Genomic DNA, 19,262 nt, shown 5'->3' on the forward strand with positions numbered 1-19,262 from the left:
TCTTATAGCTTAAATTAATCCATTTCCATTAATCTATACCTTGCCACATGACTCGTGGCTTACCGGCATCTTCACATGCTGTTTGTCATCGTGGCGGCTGGCAGTGTCTCTCTGACTCAGCCTTCCACTTCCCAGCTTTATTCTCCTCCTTGTCCCGCCTACACTTCCTGCCTAGCCAATGGCCAATCAGTGTTTTATTCATTGACTAATCAGCAACACATTTGCCATACAGAACATCCTACAGCAGCTCAGCTTCTTTGTGTGGCGATTCTTTGTTGTCGTTGTTCTTTGTTGGTTTTCGAGAACAGGCTTTTCTTTGGAGCCCTGGCTGTCCTGGAGCTCACTTCATAGACCAGGCTGGCCTTGAACTCAGAGATTCTCCCTGCCCCTGCCTTCCTAGTGCTATGATTAAAGGCATGTGCCATCACTGGCCAGCCCTGGGAAGAACTTCTTAATGTCTCCATTACAAATTAATGCACACTGTAGTCTTTGATGGAATTGTGGGTGTGTGAGACTCTGGGGCTGGAGAGATGGTTCTGTGGCTGCAGCACTTGATGCTCGTGGAGAGGACCTGGATTCAGTGTTCAGCGCTCACATCTGGCTGCTTACAACTACCTGTAACTCAGGTCCAGGGGATCCAACCCCCTCTTCTGGCATCTAAGGGGACCAGACTTGCGTGTGGTTTACATACATACATACATGCAGGTACTCACACATGCACACAAACTAAAAGCAAATCTTAAAAAAAAATACAGACACAAATAAATAAATAAATAAAAACTACAGACATCTGCACTCACATTAGAACAGAAGGATGCCTCTTTCTAAGCGAGAGGATCAAGAAAGGAGTTCTCTCCCTCCCTCTCCCTCCTACCCCTCCCTTCCCTTCCCTCCCTTCCCCTTCTTCTCTCTCTCTCCCTCCCCCTCCCTCCCTTTTGGTGCTAGGATAGAATCTGGGGTCACAAATGTTAAATCTGTGTCCCACTGAGTCATACCCCAAGCCTAACCTTAGTTGTTTATGATTTGTTTGTTTGAGAGAAGATGGAATTTCTTGTAGTCCAAGCTAGCTCTGAATTTGGCATGTGGCTCAGGATGACCCTGAACTTTTCATCCTCCTGCCTCGGCCTCCCGAGTGCTGGGATTACAGGCGTGCACTAGCACTCTTGGTTTATGGAGTGCTGGGGATCAAAACTAGTACTGTATTCACCAGCTGAACTAGTACTGTATTCACCAGCTGAACTAGTACTGTATTCACCAGCTGAACTAGTACTGTATTCACCAGCTGAACTAGTACTGTATTCACCAGGTGAACTAGTACTGTATTCACCAGCTGAACTAGTACTGTCATTCACCAGCTGAACTAGTACTGTCATTCACCAGCTGAACTAGTACTGTCATTCACCAGCTGAACTAGTACTGTATTCACCAGCTGAACTAGTACTGTATTCACCAGGTGAACTAGTACTGTAGTCATTCACCAGCTGAAGCAGATCCTCAGCCCTCAACTTTTTCCCTTTAACATAATTAATCTCTCAGCAGAAGTATTTAATGAAGCCTGGCCTCATTGTTAGTATTTGAGGTATTTAAACTGTTTGTCTTTTTTTATTCTTACATGCAAAGTAGTAAGTGTTACTGTAAAATCAGGTCAGCAAAGTGGCCCAGGCAGAAGCACCTGCCACGTAAACCTGATGACAATCCCCAATACCATGGTGCAAGGAGAGAACTTAATTCCAAAAGATGTCCTTTGACCTCCACACATGTGAGGAAGCACATACGTACCCACACATACACCCGAATAAAAATGTGTTTAGAAAGCTGGCTGTGGGGCTGGAGAGATGGCTCAGCGGTTAAGAGCACTGGCTCCTCTTCCAGAGGTCCTGAGTTCAATTCCCAGCAACCACATGCTGGCTCACAACCATCCGTAATGAGATTTGGTGCCCTCTTCAGGTTAAAAGAACACTGTATACATAATAAATCTTTAAGAAAAAAAAAAATTTTTTTTTTTAAGACTAGTGTAGAAACTCCAGGAGTAAGTGGATGGCTGGCTATGTGGATTCAAACTGGGCTTGACCACTTGAGTGTGGACTCGTGAGGGAAGAAGAAGAAATGTTGTGATCTCAGGACTGAGTGTATTTCAGGTTGTGTCAGTCTAGCGTAGCACAGGTAAAGATGGTTCTCATCGTTGTTCTCCTCCTCTGCCAGGTTATATTACAAACACAGAGAAGCTAAACTACGGCAAAGAGCACCAGTATAAGCTCACCGTCACGGCCTATGACTGTGGGAAGAAAAGAGCCACAGAGGACGTTCTGGTGAAGATCAGCGTCAAGCCCACCTGCAACCCTGGGTGGCAAGGTGAGCTGTAGTCTTGTCTGCTCCTACGTCCGTCCTGAAAATGTACGTGCCATAAAAACATAAGCATGAGCTGTCTTTTTCTCTCCTGCACCCATCCGTGGGCCAACACAGGCTGGAGCAGCAGGATTGAATATGAGCCAGGCACTGGTGCTCTGGCCGTCTTCCCGAGCATCCGCTTGGAGACCTGTGATGAGCCTGTCGCCTCAGTGCAGGCCACAGTGGAGCTGGAGACCAGCCACATAGGGAAAGGCTGTGACCGAGACACCTACTCTGAGAAGTCCCTTCACCGGCTCTGTGGTAAGGAGGCCTGGTGTCTGCAGCCCTCAGTCTTCGGGAAAGGCGGGAGCCCATAGGACCCTGGCCCCCGTGTCTTGGTCTGTAAAACGATAAGCAGCAGAACAAACACAATGTTCTGAAGTGGCCTTTGCTGCCTTGCTGGCTGGTTTTCATTCAGGATGGGCACCAGGGGATGAGTACATACCCTGCAGAATCTATTCGGAATGCCGTGTGTGTGTGTGTGTGTGTGTGTGTGTGTGTGTGTGTGTGTGTGTGTGTGTGCACTGAAGAGCCCATAATTTGAAGAAAGTAACATACCCAAGTATGAATGATGTAAGAATAAGGAACTGGGCTTGGGAATGTGCCCTGCAGCCCAGCTACTCAGAAGGTTGAAGCAGGGGATCATTTGAACCCAGGAGTTCTGGTCTAGCCTGGGCAATACAGGGCACACTGTTTCAAAGGCACATGCTTTTGCTAATGCATGAGGCTCAATCCCCAACACCAGGAAGAAAGAGCAAAATTCTTAACCTGACAGCTGTAAAATCTCTCTATTCTTTTTTAAATTGCATTTATTTATTTTATATGTGTGGGTACCTGTGTGCCACGGCGGTCTGTGGAAGTCAGAGGGTAGGTAACGTGGTCATCGGTTTTTTCCGTCCTGGGGATTGAACTCAGGAGTCAGGTTTGGTGTCTGGTGCTTTTTACCAACGCTGGGCTATCTCCCCATCTCCCTCTCCCTGCTCTTTGACTCAGTAATTGCAACTCTAGGAGTTTATCCTGAGCTCAGAATCCTCGCACACATAGGTGCTCACTGAGGAGATGTGTGAGTGTGTAAGGAAGGTGGGCACTCAGTGCCCACCGGGGAGGACCAAGAAGTTCCGTGGTGTCTGCTGAAGGAGGAGGAGAATATATGTACATACTGCAGCCACAGCAGGACTCCAGTTAATTGAAAAACACTGTGTGAGCTGGAGGTGACTCGGTGGTTAGGCACGCTGGCTGTTCTAGGTTTGAATCCCAGCACCCACATGGCAGCTGACCGCTGTCTGTAACTCCAGTTCCAGGGAGTTACGCCGCCTTCTGACCTCCTTGGGCATAAGGCGTCCATGTAGTGCACAGACATACATGCAGAAAAAACACTTGTACACATAAAATCAAAACAAACAGACAACTTTATGGGCTAGACAGACGGCTCAGTGGGTAAAGCAAGTATGAGGACCAGGGTTCAGATCCCCAGAACCCACTAAATGCCAGGTGGGTGTAGTGGCCCACCTGTAATTCTGGCTTAGTAGGAGACAGGTGATCCATTGAGCAAGCTGGCTAATGAGACTAGTCATATGGGTAGCTCTGGGTTTGATTGAGAGACCCTGCCTCATTGAGTAAGGTAGAGAGGTATTTGAGGATGATTCCTCCACATGTGTGCACACCCATACACGTTTGCCCAGACACATGCCAACATGCACGCACACACAAGCACACACCACTAACATATAAAAATGAAAAAAATACTTTATGTATTCATTAACAAAGGGCTAGAAGTGTTTATACACAAAAATGGTGTATATTTGGGTGGGAGCGTAAGAAGTTACTTTGTTGTTGTTTGTTTGTTTTGAGACAGGTCTCACTACATAGCTCTGGCTAGCCTGGAACTCACAAAGATCTGCCTCTGCCTCTGCCTCTGCCAGTGCATGGAACTGAGCCTTGTGTCTCTGTGGTTTCAGGGGCTGCTGCTGGCACCTCCGAGCTGCTTCCTTCCCCAAGCAGCTCCTTGAACTGGACTGTTGGCCTCCCCACCGACAACGGCCACGACAGCGACCAGGTCTTTGAGTTCAATGGCACTCAGGCAGTGAGGATCCCGGATGGCATTGTGTCCCTTGACCCCAAAGAGCCCTTTACTATTTCTGTGTGGATGCGGCATGGGCCTTTTGGCCGGAAGAAGGAGACGATTCTCTGTAGTTCAGACAAAACAGGTTGGTTGTGCCGCTGGACCTTCTTCAGTGTCCCCTTCCAGAGACTAGTTCCTCATAGATACTGCTATTTTATGCTGGGGACACTGTCCTCAGAGAGACAGCACCAGCATAGGGGACTTATTAATTTTACTCCGTGGATTGTCCTGAGTTCTCAGTAAAACGCGTGTGTTTGTTCCTAAACCCTGTCTTGGTCCAACTAGAGGATTCATTTATGCAGATAAACGTGTCTTTAAATCCATTCAGGAAACAGTTCTTACTACCCCAGGGACCTGAAGTTGGCAGTTTACCCATAGATGCTGTCTTTGCAGATATGAACCGACACCATTATTCGCTGTATGTCCATGGGTGCAGACTCATTTTCCTCCTCCGTCAGGACCCGTCTGAGGAGAAGAAGTACAGACCTGCAGAGTTCCACTGGAAGTTGAACCAGGTGAGTAAATGGAACACCTCGCCAGGTGTCGTCATATCTAGGGATGTGACAGCCTGCGGGACATCATGCTTTGTGCATCTGTTGGTTACAGGATAGCAAATCGGGTCCACTTAACTCCTTCCCACCAAAGCCTACCTTTCCCCCATGTGCACTTTATGAGCAAAATAATAACATAAATATTATCTTCTTTTTGGGCCAGAAGGACTCACCAGGTGTAAGGGTCTTGCCACAGCTTGACAACCTGATTTTGATCCCCAGAATGCACGCCCATGATGGAAGGAGAGAACTACCTCCCACAAGTTGTCCTCTCATGTGTATACATGTTGTGGCATGTGTGTGCACACATGTTGTGGCATGTATGTACACACACATATACATACATTCAAATGTAAAAAAGAATATGTGTTTTAAACTGAAAATACAGTTATGATCTGTTGAAATAGAGTGCCGTCTGGGGTGATGGCAGTGAAGCCCTCATGTTTAACTTACCCTTCACTGTTAGAGCTACACCAAGGACTGCTAGGCTGAGTTAGCAGTTCAGAGGTACTGGGATGCCTTGAATATTCAAGTAGCTACAATCTTCATATCTTTCAGATGCCACACAGACTGCTAGCTCAAGGTAGCTTATGGCTCTGGCAGAGACCACATAGCATTCTTGGTGATGTTGTGTAGGCAGAAGTTTCTGTGTCTGGCCAGCAACTCCCAAATACCTGGCAGCTGCTTCCCAAATAATTGATTCAGAGGCTTAATATTACTTATAAATGTTCAGCCAGTAGCTCAGGCTTATTACTAGCTAGCTCTTACACTTAAATTAACCCATAATTCTTATCTATGTTTAGCCACATGGCTTGGTACCTTTTCTCAGTACAACATTCTCATCTTGCTTCCTCTGTGTCTGGCTGGTGACTCCTGACTCCGCCCTTCCTCTTCCTAGAATTCTCCTAGTCTGCTCATCCTACCTATACTTCCTGCCTGGCTACTGGCCAATTAGCATTTTATTAAACCAATTCGAGTGATAGGTCTTTATAGTGTACAAGAGCATTATCCCACAGCCATGTTGTGTCTTTGGGGAGCTGATTTTCCTGCATCCCTGTAACAAGCACTTGGGAGGAGGGCTGCTGTTAAAATACCTCTGATAAGGAGATGGAGCCAGTGTGCGCTGTAAACTGAGAATCAAAACAGCTTGCCAAGGAGAGTGACTAGAAGCGAAAGCTCTGACCTTAGCTGAGAGGACTTGGCTCATGGAGTTAGGGGCAAAGGCTGACAGATCATTAGATGGGCTGGGTTTGCTAAAATGGAACAGTCTGAAACAGTTTTGAGATCCATAAAGGGCCAAGGTGTACATGAGACTGGAATACAACCTGTGATTTGCCTTTCTTTCTGGGGTGGTTTTTATTTACATAAATAGTCCTTTCTCAAAAACTCTTACCATATTTTCCCCAAGGAACTAGAGAAAAGTATGCTGTAGAAAAAAATAACTTGCAACATACGTGGGTTCAATAACCAGCTGTTCATCCCCCCTGCAAAAAAAAAAAAAAAAAAAAAAAGAGAGAGAGAGAGAGAAAGAAAAGGAAATAGAACAGTAATTCTTAATTAATTTGAATTTCAAGTTGTTTTACAAGTATTTTTATTTGGCTCAGAGAGAGTCTCTATAGTTTGTTTGAATCTGGATTCCATAAGGAACAGACTGAGTTAGGTTGATAGGTTTAAAATGCCCATTCACCACTGTAAAATAATTCAGTTTGAGCCAGGCAGTGGTAGCTCACACCTTTAATCTCAGCACTCGGGAGGCACAGCCAGGAGAATCTCTGTGAGTTCAAGGCCAGCCTGGACTACCAAGTGAGTTCCAGGAAAGGTGCAAAGCTACACAGAGAAACCCTGTCTCGAAAAACCAAAAAAAAAAAAAAAAAAAAATTTAAAAAAGGGCTGGAGAGATGGCTCAGAGATTAAGAACACTGGCTGCTCTTCCAGAGGACCCAGGTTCAATTCCCAGCTCCCACATGGTAGTTCACAACTGTCTGTAACTCCAGTTCCAGGGCATCTCACACCAATGCACATAAAATAAAGTTAAATAAATTATTAAAAAAAAATTCAGTTTGCTTTGCCATGCAGTCTGAATTACATTTTTGTTTGTTTGTTTGTTTTTTGTTTTTTTTCAAGACAGGATTTCTCTGTGTAGTTCTGGTGCCTGTCCTGGATCTCACTCTGTAGACCAGGCTGGCCTCGAACTCACAGAGATCCACTTGGCTCTGTCTCCTGAGTGCTGGGATTAAAGGTGTGCGCCACCACCGCCCGGCAGAGTTACATTTCCTATTCGTTTATTTAGTTGTTTACTTTATTTTTTATTTTTTATTTTTGGAGGCAGGGTCTATGTAGTCCTGGCTAAACTTCTGTGTAGACCAGTCTAACCTCGAACCCAGAGAGTCTTCCCTTTGTATTGCCCCCTCCCCTCCCCTCCCCTCCCCTCCCCTCCCCTCTCCTCCCCTCCCCTCCCCTCTCCTCCCCTCCCCTCCCCTCTCCTCTCCTCTCCTCCCCTCCCCTTTCCTCCCCTCCCCTCCCTTCCCCTCCTCTCCTCCCCTCCCCTTTCCTCCCCTCCCCTCCCTTCCCCTCCCCTCCCTTCTCCTCCCCTCCCACAGGGACTCATGTAGTCCAGGTTGGCCTCAAACTCTGGAAAGCCAAGGATGGTCTTGAACTCCTGATCTTCTGCTTTACCTCCCAAGGGCTTTCAGCAGGCGCCACCGTGTGGTTCTGTGTGGTTCTGGGGATTGCTCCCAGGGCCTTACACATGGACACTTCCTTCTGCCTGCGTGTTCCTGTTTGGATGAGCAGTTGACAGAACATGTACACTCACTGTCACACGCCTTTTCCTGAGACTGATGATGATTATCATTTTGACCCGGAAATGAATGACGGGTACTCGGGAGCAGAGGCAGATATCACCGAGTCCCGGCCCAGTTCCAGGACAGTCAGGGCTACCTAGTGAAACCCTGCCTCAGAAACGGGGGAAGGGAATAGCTAGTTGATAACCCCACCAAGTTTGTAAATGTCCAGCTTGCTGCTGGACAGACTTGTGGATGCCATGCTCATGGGGAATTGCACAGCCCCTTGTTAGCAGTCCCTGGCCTGTGGGTGGTGCTGGTGTGAAATGCCCTAGCCGTGATGAAATTGACCTACCCCTTTCTGGTGGGATGTGTTTACGAAATACTTCCTTGCTAGATTTTTTCAAATCCTTTTCTTTTTAGGAAGCCATTCCTTACACATGACTCATTTTCCACATCCTGCTGCCGCTCAGGGTTGTGTCTTTGGGTGAGCGGCTGGTTGACATGTCACGCTTCCTTTGCCTTGCCTAGGTCTGCGATGAGGACTGGCACCACTTTGTCCTTAATGTGGAGTTCCCAAGTGTGACTCTCTATGTGGATGGCGTTTCTCATGAGCCTTTCTCGGTGACAGAGGACTACCCGCTTCATCCAACCGGGATAGAGACTCAGCTTGTGGTCGGAGCTTGCTGGCAAGGTAACAGTTGCTGGCCTCTCATCCCCTGACCTTGGGAACTAACTCACACCTCCTTGCTTATTGATACTGTGTCGGGGATCAGATTCTCAGTAGCTCTCTTCTTCACCCACGTGTCCTTGTATCTGTGTGTAGCCTTTTAGAGGACGGGACTGATGTCATCCATGGTTGTTTAATAAAGGTATGTTATGGACAGCAATCCACCGTCACCCTTCCTGAACCTGAGAACAGTGACACACAGAGGGAAAGTGTGATTCGGAAACTGGCATATAAATCAGTCTGTCTATTGATTATTGATGTCTACAAAGCCAGAATAAGAGTGAACCAAGATACAGAAATGTAAAGGACACAGAAGTGTCCAGGCCTATAGGCCTCTTCCATAGCTCTTAGCCCTTGACAACTTGGTAGGAACCTGGTGAGTGAGGGAGCATTTGGAGTTGACTCTGGAAAGCTTTGCTGAAGGATAATATAATCCCCATGGCCAAGTTGAAAACCACTGCCTTAAACAATATATTGGTTATTTGTGGGGTCTTAGGGAGCCAGTTAAATTGAAATAGTGGCCAGCATACTGAAGGACTGACTCCGTAAACTTGTGCCACGATACCCATGGTGCCCTATCAATGGGTGAGACAAAGCTTCAATGGCAGGGCCAGAAAAGACAGTAAATTTGAAAGTGGTGAAGAGCTTTGAGATGGTGTGTGGATCCCTGCTCTGCTGTGCAGTGATGAGAAAACACCCATGATTCTGCTGGTGACAGGGTCACAGTTACCACCCACTGCTGTGGTTTATGGCCTATATTTATAGCCAAAGGAAATAAGTTAGTGGAAATAAACAGTAACTGTTCTTGTCCAAGTTCACAGCATCAGTCTGCCTCAGAGGGTCATGCGCCCTCCATTGGACCCTTGGACCCCCCACGTCATTTTAGGTCACCGCACTATCACTGTGTGCTAGATGTCCAGACTTGAGATGCCTTTTTCTCCCCATGGGAAGATAATAGCTTGACTTCAGTTAGAAAGGTATAAAAGAATCTAATTCCCAAGACAAATTTGTTTATTTTAGGAGAATTTGGATTTTCTAGTTTCTCTCTAAACTCTTTCAGATACAAAGGAGTAAGCTGGCACACTGGGGTGACCCTCTTCAGCAGGCCCCCAGGGTTACTACTGGTGGTTCACAAAACTGCCTGTGAAAATGAGATGTGAAGCCAAAGGCTGGGTCACAAGGCACGCAGGCAGCTTTCAGCTGATGCCCTGGTTCTTAGGTGCAAATGTGCTGTAAGAAAAAACACAAGCATAAGCCTGAACGAGACTCTGTATTCTGGAGGCTCCTGTTCCGGTTAAACAGGCCACCCTGCACTGCCCGCCTTCCTCGGTCAGCACGATTGCCAATGAATAGCAAGTGCCTTTCATCTTTCCTCTCTTTTGACCTCAGCTCTCGACTTTTTCAACCTGACAGCAATTTCCACACCAAATGAACACAAATTCTTTTTTTTTTTCCTTCTAATTTTTAACATCTATGTGTCAGGGATATTTTGACCTGTATGTACTCCTGTGCACCAGGTGCATGCCTGGTGCCTGTGGAAGCTAGAAGAGGTCTGATCCCCTGGAATCCATGTTACAGATGGTTGTGAGCCACCACAGGGGTACTGGGAAATGAACTCAGATCCTCTGGAAGAGCAGTCAGTGCTCTTAACCACTGAGCCATACTCCAGCTCCTACCAACACAAGTATAAAATTCAGTTCACACAGAGGAAGGTGCCCTTTGCCTTTCAGTGAATGTGGAAGCCGCCTTCTCCCTGCTGACTTAGTGGGAGAGTGGGCCATAGGCAGCAGCATCCCCTCCAACTGTGTTAGAGAGAGATCACAGTGGGTGCATGTGGAGGTGCAAAATGGCTTCACAGGTCTGGCCTCACCCCAAAACACATCTCCACACTTGTTGCATGGGAGATACCTGTAGTGGCCAGTTGCAAGGGAAGCATTTCCTCCACAATGCAGTGCAAAGTATGTGGGCTCTGTGCACAGCCATGGCTGTGTTGTCCACCAGCCAGGCTTCAGATTCCGTGCCTCATCTTCAGCTGTAGAGACTCTGGCTGGTGAGCGCCTAGGCCAGCTGCAGGTTGTTTGTCTGGGTGAGACCCGCAGCCAGCCTCCTTCCAACCATCCTCTTTTCTCTGTCATTTAAAATCCAGGAAGTCCAGGCTCACGTGTTTCCACGTGCCACACTCTGGACCCTGGTTTGGGCCCTCCCGCTTTGTCTGTGTGTTCTGCTTCCCTGTTTGGAGGGAAGAAGACGGTGGTCCAGGAGTTTGTTTACGTCTGCTCCGGCACCACTCCCGGCCAGGCCTCCTCCCGGGAGCGCACTGTAATGTGGGCTAAACAGACAATGAATGGTGTACCTGGTTTTGTCTTCCATCTGAGTCTGGTTTGTGTTCCGGCAAGGAGAATAGGCGATGGTGTATCAAAGAAAAACCCCAAAGGAAGCGTTGGAGGGGGTCACTTCTGGGAAAAGGTCATCAAGAGTAAGCGTGCATCCAGGTGAAACGTCCCGGATGTCAAGAGGGGCTTTGTTCTCTGGGGCTCGTGTTTGGCTACCTCAGCATTTGACTCTGAGGTCCAGTGTGAAGGCCTAACCTCTTGGTCTTTTCTGCTGTCTCTGTCTTGCTTTCCAGAGTATTCAGGAGTCGAAAGAGACAATGAGACCGAGCCTGTGACTGTGACCTCTGCAGGTTGCTGGTTATCCCCCCCCCCCGCCCCCCCCCCCCCCCCCCCGTTCACTATAGTGTTTCCTTTAAAGCTGAGACATTGATTCATTCCACATGTCGCATGAGATGAGCAATTTGCATTTTGATCCTGGACACCATTTCAGCTGCTTGCCTGCATCGAGCTTCCCCATTGCCTCCTGGGACTTCCTTACCTGCCTCTCTCTTGCCCCTGCACACCCCCGTGGGCTGCACTTGTGGGGATTGTAGTGCCTCCAGTCCCCCAAGTCCACTGCACGAGGTGCCTACTACAATTCCTCAAGCTGGGTTTGGGGGCCACTTCGTGGTGCTCATGTGGCTAAGCCACGGGACAGGAAAAGAGTTTCTGTGTTTTCTGATTGATACTAAATTCTGAACAGAAATAGCAATCCCCAGGGATGGCTTGCCATACCAGGCCCTGTTCTTCAGTAATGTGAAAGCGAGTTGTAGTCTGTGGCTCTTTGCTGTGGTCTGTCAAGGTCCACCGTCTGGGGTTACATCTTCCCTGCCTGTCATCTTCAGAGACAGAACTCAACCAGAGAGCTTCCTGAGAGCAGAGATGACTCCATGTGTGAGACGCTCGCTCTGTGAACGTGGAGATGAGAGTTCAGATCCATAGCCCCTGTGTACATGCCAAGGGAGCCTGACACCCACTTGTAATTCTAGTGAGTGGAAGGCAGACCAGATTGCCTGAGGACTAGCTAGCCAGCAAACTCTGGGTTCACCAAGAGGCCTGCCTCAGTGAATAAGGTGGGAGAGCAATGGAGGATGATTTCCAGCATCAACCTCAGGTCTGCCCACACATGTGCACACACACGTACCCAAACTTATATGAGCATGCGTATACACATGCTTACTGTACACATATATGCATGTGGATACTGTACATGTACGAGTGCACACACAAATCTCCCTGGAAGGCCTTCAAGGCTTTTCCGTGGGGACTCTAAGCGGCTCAGAGTTCCTGCCATGCTTATGATCCAGTCTTCCCCCTGCCCCGACTCCTGTGTCCTCAGTCAGGGAAGCATCCCACAGTGTGCTCAGCCAGGTAGGTGGTAGTGGTTGAACAGGCCAGTGCTGAGGAGGTAGTGTCTCTGTGTACCCTGCTGATAGTACCGGGTTAGCCTCCATCATCAGGGAGTGGCCAGATGTATAAAGAGGGGCCCCTGGGCATCCAGGCTCTGGGTGAGGGAACCACCCCAAGCTCCTCTCTTCTCCAGGCCATGTGCATGATCATAAACAATTTAATTTTTCATCGCACTTCATGTAGACTGCAAGGCTAACAGGATTTGCTCTGAACTAACGTGCATGTCCATTCATCAAGCTGCCACCACTGGTAACACAGCCGTGACAGATACCCAGGAGCCTGTGAGCTACGAGCCTAACTTCTCTCCTCCTCCTGTTCCCAAGGTGGTGACCTGCACATGACACAGTTTTTCCGGGGTAACCTGGCTGGCCTCACCATCCGTTCTGGGAAACTGGCGGATAAGAAAGTGATTGACTGTCTGTACACCTGCAAGGAGGGACTGGACCTGCAGGTCCCTGAGGATGGCAGCAGAGGCGTGCAGGTGAGCGCTCGCCTGAACTCACTCTTAGCCTAGCCCGCTAAAAGTGGGGCTGGCAGGGTAAGGCAGAGATGGGGTGAAGGGACTTTTTGTTTTTTGTTGTTTGAGACAGGGTTTCTCTGGGTAGCCCTGGCTGTCCTGGAACTCACTCTGTAGACCAGGCTGACCTCAGAGCTCCACCTGCCTCTGCCTCCTGAGTGCTGGGATTAAAGAGATGCACCACCACCGCCCGGCTGGGGTGGGGGTGAAGGGATTTTATACTATGTAGAGTCTTGTTCATGGGGACTGAAGAGCTCAGTGATGCAGTCCGGTCTGATCACTCCACCACCTCCCATGGCTTTGGCTCCTCATGGCTGGGACCTTGTCCCCAACTCTAGTACGATGATTTCAGATCCACACAAGCTCCAGTCAAGCAGTGTTGACCTTGGAGGGAGACGATGTTGGAGAGCTGGATAAGGCCATGCAGCATGTTTCTTACCTGAATTCAAGGCAGTTCCCCACACCCGGCATCCGCAGGCTGAAAATCACCAGCACAGTCAAGTATGTCCTGATCTGTGGTAATGAATGTATTTCCACTCGCTGACCCTTGGCAGAGTGTGTGTGTGCCCTTGGATTTGCCTTCCCCTCTAAGGGAAGGTGAGTTATCACTTGATCTTGCAAAGCCTGAGTGAGGAATTAAATTTCGTCCGACCATAGTGGGAGGTGCATCCCTGCGGTGGCCACCTCCGTCCACAAGCCTTTGATAGGTGGCTGCCTCACAGCCCTCAAAGCCTTCCCTTCTCTCCCTGCCCCCCCTGCTTCTCTGACAGGTGTTTTAATGAGGCGGCCTGCATCGAGGTGCCTCCAGTTGAAGGCTACGTGATGGTTTTGCAGCCAGAAGAGCCCAAGATCAGCCTGAGTGGGGTCCACCACTTTGCCCGGGCGGCTTCAGAGTTTGAGAGCCCAGAGGGTGTCTCCCTCTTCCCTGAGCTTCGAATCATCAGCACTATCACCAGAGAAGTGGAGCCTGAGGGGGACGGGGCCGAGGACCCCACAGGTAACAGTTGTTGGGCCCTTTTTCTCTGTGGGTTCTGGGAGTTGTAATGTTTTAGCACTTGGCTCTGTTTCTGGAACTTGACTGTGGATGGAGTCTCTACATCTCTTTGGTTGGACATCAGATTTTAAGACGTAGCTTGAGGGCCGGCCCACAGGACAATGTCCCCACCATTCTTACTGGGGACTGACCAAGTACTATTTATTGACGGAGCTGTTTCTGGGACCTGGGCCTTCAGTACGCCAGCCATATACTCCTCCACTGACTACACTTCCAGCCCTCCAAGGCTTGATGGTGACTTCTTGCTTCAGTCCCAGCCTTAGACTCTCTGAGCCTGAGATGGGGCTGGGCATTAGGGTTGACTGGCCTCTGCTATTTCTGGTCGGCCATTTTTGCAGTTCAAGAGTCCCTGGTGTCAGAGGAAATTGTGCATGACCTGGACACCTGCGAGGTCACAGTGGAAGGCGAGGAGCTGAACCCAGAGCAGGAGAGCCTGGAGGTGGACCTGGCCCGCCTCCAGCAGAAGGGCATCGAAGTGAGCCACTCCGACCTGGGCGTGGTCTTTACAGGTGAGGGGTTGTAAAGCAGAGGGTAGGAAGGAAAGGTGAAGGCTCTTGCCTGCCTGCTGTCCGCAGATGTGGACTAGCATTCACTCCACACTGGTGCCTGCTGTCCGCAGATGTGGACTAGCATTCACTCCACACTGGTGCCTGCTGTCCGCAGATGTGGACTAGCATTCACTCCACACTGGTGCCTGCTGTCCGCAGATGTGGACTAGCATTCACTCCACACAGGTGCCTGCTGTCTGCAGATGTGGACTAACATTCACTCCACACTGGTGCCTGCTGTCTGCAGATGTGGACTAACATTCACTCTACACTGGTGCCTGCTGTCCGCAGATGTGGACTAACATTCACTCCACACTGGTGCCCTTCTGCACAAGGAGGGGGGACATGGGGACTGGTGGGGAATGGGACATAGGCAGTGCTTTATGCAGGGTGGCCTGGGCACATAACGACATGTGCCCCTGCGTGGAGAAATGCTCCTACTTGGCGGCTCAAAAAGCCACAAAGGTGTGGCCATTGGCTCAGCTGACCCAAGTACATGACTTTAGCTCCCTGGGCCCCCCTCGGCTCCAGACTTAAGCCACTCACCTTCAACACCCTACAGGTGTGGACACCATGGCAAGCTATGAGGAGGTTTTACACCTTCTGCGCTATCGGAATTGGCACACCAGGTCCCTGCTTGACCGGAAGTTCAAGCTCGTTTGCTCAGAACTAAATGGTCGCTACCTCAGCAATGAATTCAAGGTGGAGGTGAGTCCAGGGTGCCCACAGTAGAACAGGGTCAACAGTAGAAGGAATTAAGTGTCCTGACTCTTGGTCCCAAGGCTTCAGACATTCAACTATATAGCTCAGACCAGGGGCGGCTTTGTTCACACTGTGGTCTGCCGGCAGGGTAGATATGCAGACTTGGAGTGGCTTGGAGACCTGGGAGAGAGGTAAAGAGTGAGTGTGTGTCTTTAGGAGGGACAGGGTCGTTCCTTGGGTTCCATATGTGAAAGAACCCCCAGGGAACCAAATGGTCTTCGAAGCTGTGTCCGATCACTGACCCTGTGGAGAGTAAAGTTGGGTCACTGGCTGGGTGTGCTAACATGGCCGTGGTCACTCTGAGGTCACAGCAGCTGGAGGACAGTGCACTCCGCTCTGAAACCTCCAGCAGCCTCTGCTGCAGCCGACTTTATCGACCAGAGCCTCTGCGGTCTGGAGAAATGGACTCCGTTGTTCTGAGCAGTCCACTGTCTCCACCATGACCTGAGTGGTGGGCCGAGGCTAAAGTTAGAGCGCGGACAGTGTTTTACTTGAGCCAAAGGGTGGCTGGTTTGAAAAGCGACAAATGGTGATTCGTGCTGTCTCTCCTCTGGCCAGGTTAGGGGAAAGTGGTCTGTGCCGGGCATTTCCAAGTGATCTGGGTTTGTTTTCCTGGCTGATGCAAATGTGTTCTTTTATAAGCTACACTATAAATAAATCATTCAACAAGCACTGTTTGTGGGATGTGTGACACTGTCACACTGTTAGACCAGGTGACAGGTTCTTACTGTTGATTTATTTTCTGGTCACTGGCGTAACCCTGTTTGTTCCCAGCCTGGAGGCCTTGGCGCAACCAGCACAGCTTTGCCAGTGACTGACTCCATGTTCACCTGTCAGGTATACTTGGGATGCCAGCCTTAGTGATTTCTCTTTGTCCACTGCAGGTGAATGTGATCCACACAGCCGACCCTGTGGAACACGCCAATCACATGGCTGCCCAGCCACAGTTTGTCCAGCCTGAACATCGCTCCTTTGTTGACCTGTCTGGTCACAACCTGGCCAATCCTCACCCATTCGCAGGTAGGACTGTTGGGAAGAACGTGAGTCAAGATGCTGTGGCGCCAGGTGGTGGTGGCACATCTTTAATCTCAGCACTCGGGAGGCAGAGCCAGGTGGATCTCTGTGAGTTTGAGGCCAGCCTGGTCTACAGAGCGAGATCCAGGACAGGCACCAAAACTACACAGAGAAACCCTGTTTCAAAACAAACAAAACAAAAAAAATACGCTATGGCATCCAAGTAGGGTCCAGATGAGTACCCCCCCCCCCCCCCCCCCCCCCCCCGCACCCTCCGACTAAACCTGGCTGTAAACACAGCTCACAGCCACTGCTGTCACATATAGAAGGGAGTTCACCACAGCCACCGAGCAGGTGAGCAAAGCCCGGCTGCTGTGGTGTTTCCTCCTAGTCTCTGAGGGTCAGGGGAAGCACTCTGGCACATTCATTCCGACCTCAAGTAGTTGAGGAAGCCAAGGATGGGATTGCTCTCCGGATAAGCAGTGTCACAAAAGCCGCGTCCGGTCTTCGAATCTCTTGGCAGTTGTCCCCAGCACGGCGACTGTTGTGATTGTGGTGTGTGTCAGCTTCCTGGTTTTCATGATCATCCTGGGGGTGTTTCGGATCCGAGCTGCGCATCAGCGTACGATGCGGGACCAGGACACCGGGAAGGAGAATGAGATGGACTGGGATGACTCTGCCTTGACCATCACTGTCAACCCCATGGAGGTAGGTGCAGGGGCCCTGACTGCCAGGCGCCGCAGAGACCCGTGGAGCCATGGCCCCTTGAATCCTTGTACCCTGTGTCGTGTTCCCTGCACATTGGGTCTGTGAGATTAGGGGGTCCTCCTCAATTGAGGAGGCTGGCTGAAGGTCACACTGATTAGCATAAGTAGGCAATTGGTGCTCTCTGCTTCTTCACCCCAAGATGTTTCTGGTGTAACAGGACTGAGCTTCATCCCTCAGCATCGAGCACCTCTCCCTAGTGCATGGATTCCGAGTTGCTGATGAGCGAGCGCTTCACCTGCCCTGGTGCTTTGCTGGAGGCAGCTCCCAGCGCAGCCCCCAGTGCAGCTCCCAGCGCAGCCCCTAGTGCAGCTCCCAGCGCAGCTCCCAGCGCAGCTCCCAGCGCAGCCCCCAGCACAGCCCCCAGTGCAGCCCCCAGTGCAGCTCCCAGCGCAGGCCCCCCGCGCAGCTCCCAGCGCAGCTCAGCCCTTCTTGTTTTTTTCCTGTGGCTTCTGGAAGGTGGACATTGGGTCATGGGGTCACCAGCTAGACTTAGACCATCATCTCTTTCCCAGACATATGAGGACCAGCACAGCAGTGAGGAGGAGGAAGAGGAAGAGGAGGAAGAGGAGAGTGAAGATGGGGAGGAGGAGGAGGACATCACCAGCGCCGAGTCAGAGAGCAGTGAAGAGGAGGAAGGCGGCCCCGGGGACGGCCAGAGCGCCACACGGCAGCAGCAGCTGGAATGGGATGACTCCACGCTCAGCTACTGAATACGCGCCACGACACCTGCTCTCCAAAACCCTCTCCTAGCCATCTCCCAGCCCCACGGGTCCACGATGTACAAAATCATTTCGGCCAGCAGGCCTGCAGACCCCTCCCCCATCGCTGAACATCCGCCTGTGCTTGGTGTGTGGGACCATAGGCTCCACCCTCCTCCCTCCCAGCCCATCACCCTCGCAGTTTTGCTAGGAGCTGGCACTTCCTCCCTGGCCGCATCTGGGTGCAGTGGCCCTGCAGCACCTCAGACCCCATATGTGGCTGGAGTCCCCCGTCAGTCGAGGAGAGGACACCAGCACCTCCAGCCTCCAGAGAGGCTGCGATGACTGGGCTTGCTGACAAAGCGTAAAAATTACTCCCACCCAGTAATCATTTTTCTTCTTTATTTTTAAAAGTTTTTATTTTTTTCCAAACTAGTGCATGTATAAAGTGGGAGAATGGGGGTTACTATGTAGATGACCAACTGACTTTTTAATATTTTGTAAATAAATTGGGATTCTCTGTGTCTTCTGTGCTAGTATAGTCCAGGACAGGAATGTAAAGTGAAGTCAGAACACAGGCCCAGGAGGAACTCTCCTCCCCTCTCTTCCACCTTCCTCACAAGAAACCAGGTTGGAGAGGTCCAAGTCACTGGGGCCCGTGCTGGGGTCTCTGTACAGCCATGTGGCCAGGGGCCACAGGCTTTGAGTGCTGCTTAGGGGACCAGACCCGAGCACCGACCACACTGGAGGCTGGGAAGAGCCAGGTAGTAGCCAAGGCCCCTGGCCTCTTACACTCCTGTGGCTGGCAGCCACCCTGCTGTGCAGCCTTGTGCTTTCTGCTCATTAAATGTGTCTCCCTGTTGGTGCAAACCTGTAGCTCACGGGAACTGACATCAATTCTGCGAGACAGTCAGGCTCCTTGATTTGAGGACAACAGGCCTGAGCACCTCTACACTACAGCATCCAAAAGGAGATCCTGAGGCCCAAAGACAAAGTGCTAGAATGTTCCAAAACAGTCTGTTTCCTCTCCTCCCCGGAGGCTCCGTGGGATGCCCCCTTGCTGTCCTGGTGTGGGGTGAGACTCAAGCCCCAGTAGTTAGGAGTCTTGCTGCTTGGTGGAAGGGTTGGAGACAGCAGTGTGGCCCCACACAGCACTCAGCTTCTCATTTACAATCAGTTTAGACCTCTCCAGCTGGGGACCTCCGGCCCTTGCTGCTGGTTTGAAGGATGCTGACGGCTGTGCTGTCTGTGGCCGCCCTCCCATGTCCTGCCCCTGTAGTTGTTTTATTAGACGATGGAAAGAGGCTAATGCGGAGAGGGACATTGTCATGTGTCGGTAGCTGCAGCGTCTGTCTGTCCGTCCCCTTCAGTATGTGTATATTGACGCTAGGTCGGGAAGTGTATGCACTATAATAAAGTTCTGGTTCTAACTCTAGCCTGAGTGGGATTTACTCTGTCACTTTCTTTTTTTTTGGGGGGGGGGCGAGTATGGTTGAGACAAGAAGATCTGTTATGTAGCTCTGGCAGGCTAGCCTGGAACTTCCT

General features: G+C 50.3%; 1 protein-coding gene across 4 annotated transcripts in view; it reads left to right on the plus strand.

The window, feature by feature from the left end:
- Positions 1–19,152, plus strand: part of Clstn1 (calsyntenin 1) — a 70,514-nt gene extending 51,362 nt beyond the window's left edge. For 2 of the 4 annotated variants that reach the window (XM_052717337.1, XM_052717338.1), the window contains 14 exons: positions 2,203–2,352; positions 2,464–2,649; positions 4,347–4,595; positions 4,904–5,025; positions 8,376–8,538; positions 11,201–11,257; positions 12,680–12,837; positions 13,226–13,374; positions 13,644–13,870; positions 14,266–14,436; positions 15,038–15,183; positions 16,122–16,257; positions 16,775–16,959; positions 17,532–19,152. In XM_052717337.1, the coding sequence (XP_052573297.1) occupies positions 2,203–2,352; positions 2,464–2,649; positions 4,347–4,595; positions 4,904–5,025; positions 8,376–8,538; positions 11,201–11,257; positions 12,680–12,837; positions 13,226–13,374; positions 13,644–13,870; positions 14,266–14,436; positions 15,038–15,183; positions 16,122–16,257; positions 16,775–16,959; positions 17,532–17,729 (2,297 nt within the window). In that variant the 3' untranslated portion in view covers positions 17,730–19,152. The remainder of the gene's footprint in view (positions 1–2,202; positions 2,353–2,463; positions 2,650–4,346; positions 4,596–4,903; positions 5,026–8,375; positions 8,539–11,200; positions 11,258–12,679; positions 12,838–13,225; positions 13,375–13,643; positions 13,871–14,265; positions 14,437–15,037; positions 15,184–16,121; positions 16,258–16,774; positions 16,960–17,531) is intronic. The other 2 variants (XM_052717339.1, XM_052717340.1) reach the window with 1 other exon arrangement.
- The last annotated feature ends 110 nt before the right edge of the window (positions 19,153–19,262 follow it).

The sequence above is a fragment of the Peromyscus californicus genome, unplaced genomic scaffold, assembly GCF_007827085.1.
Source record: "Peromyscus californicus insignis strain IS unplaced genomic scaffold, ASM782708v3 Scaffold_5__1_contigs__length_169319896, whole genome shotgun sequence".
Lineage (NCBI taxonomy): Eukaryota > Metazoa > Chordata > Mammalia > Rodentia > Cricetidae > Peromyscus > Peromyscus californicus.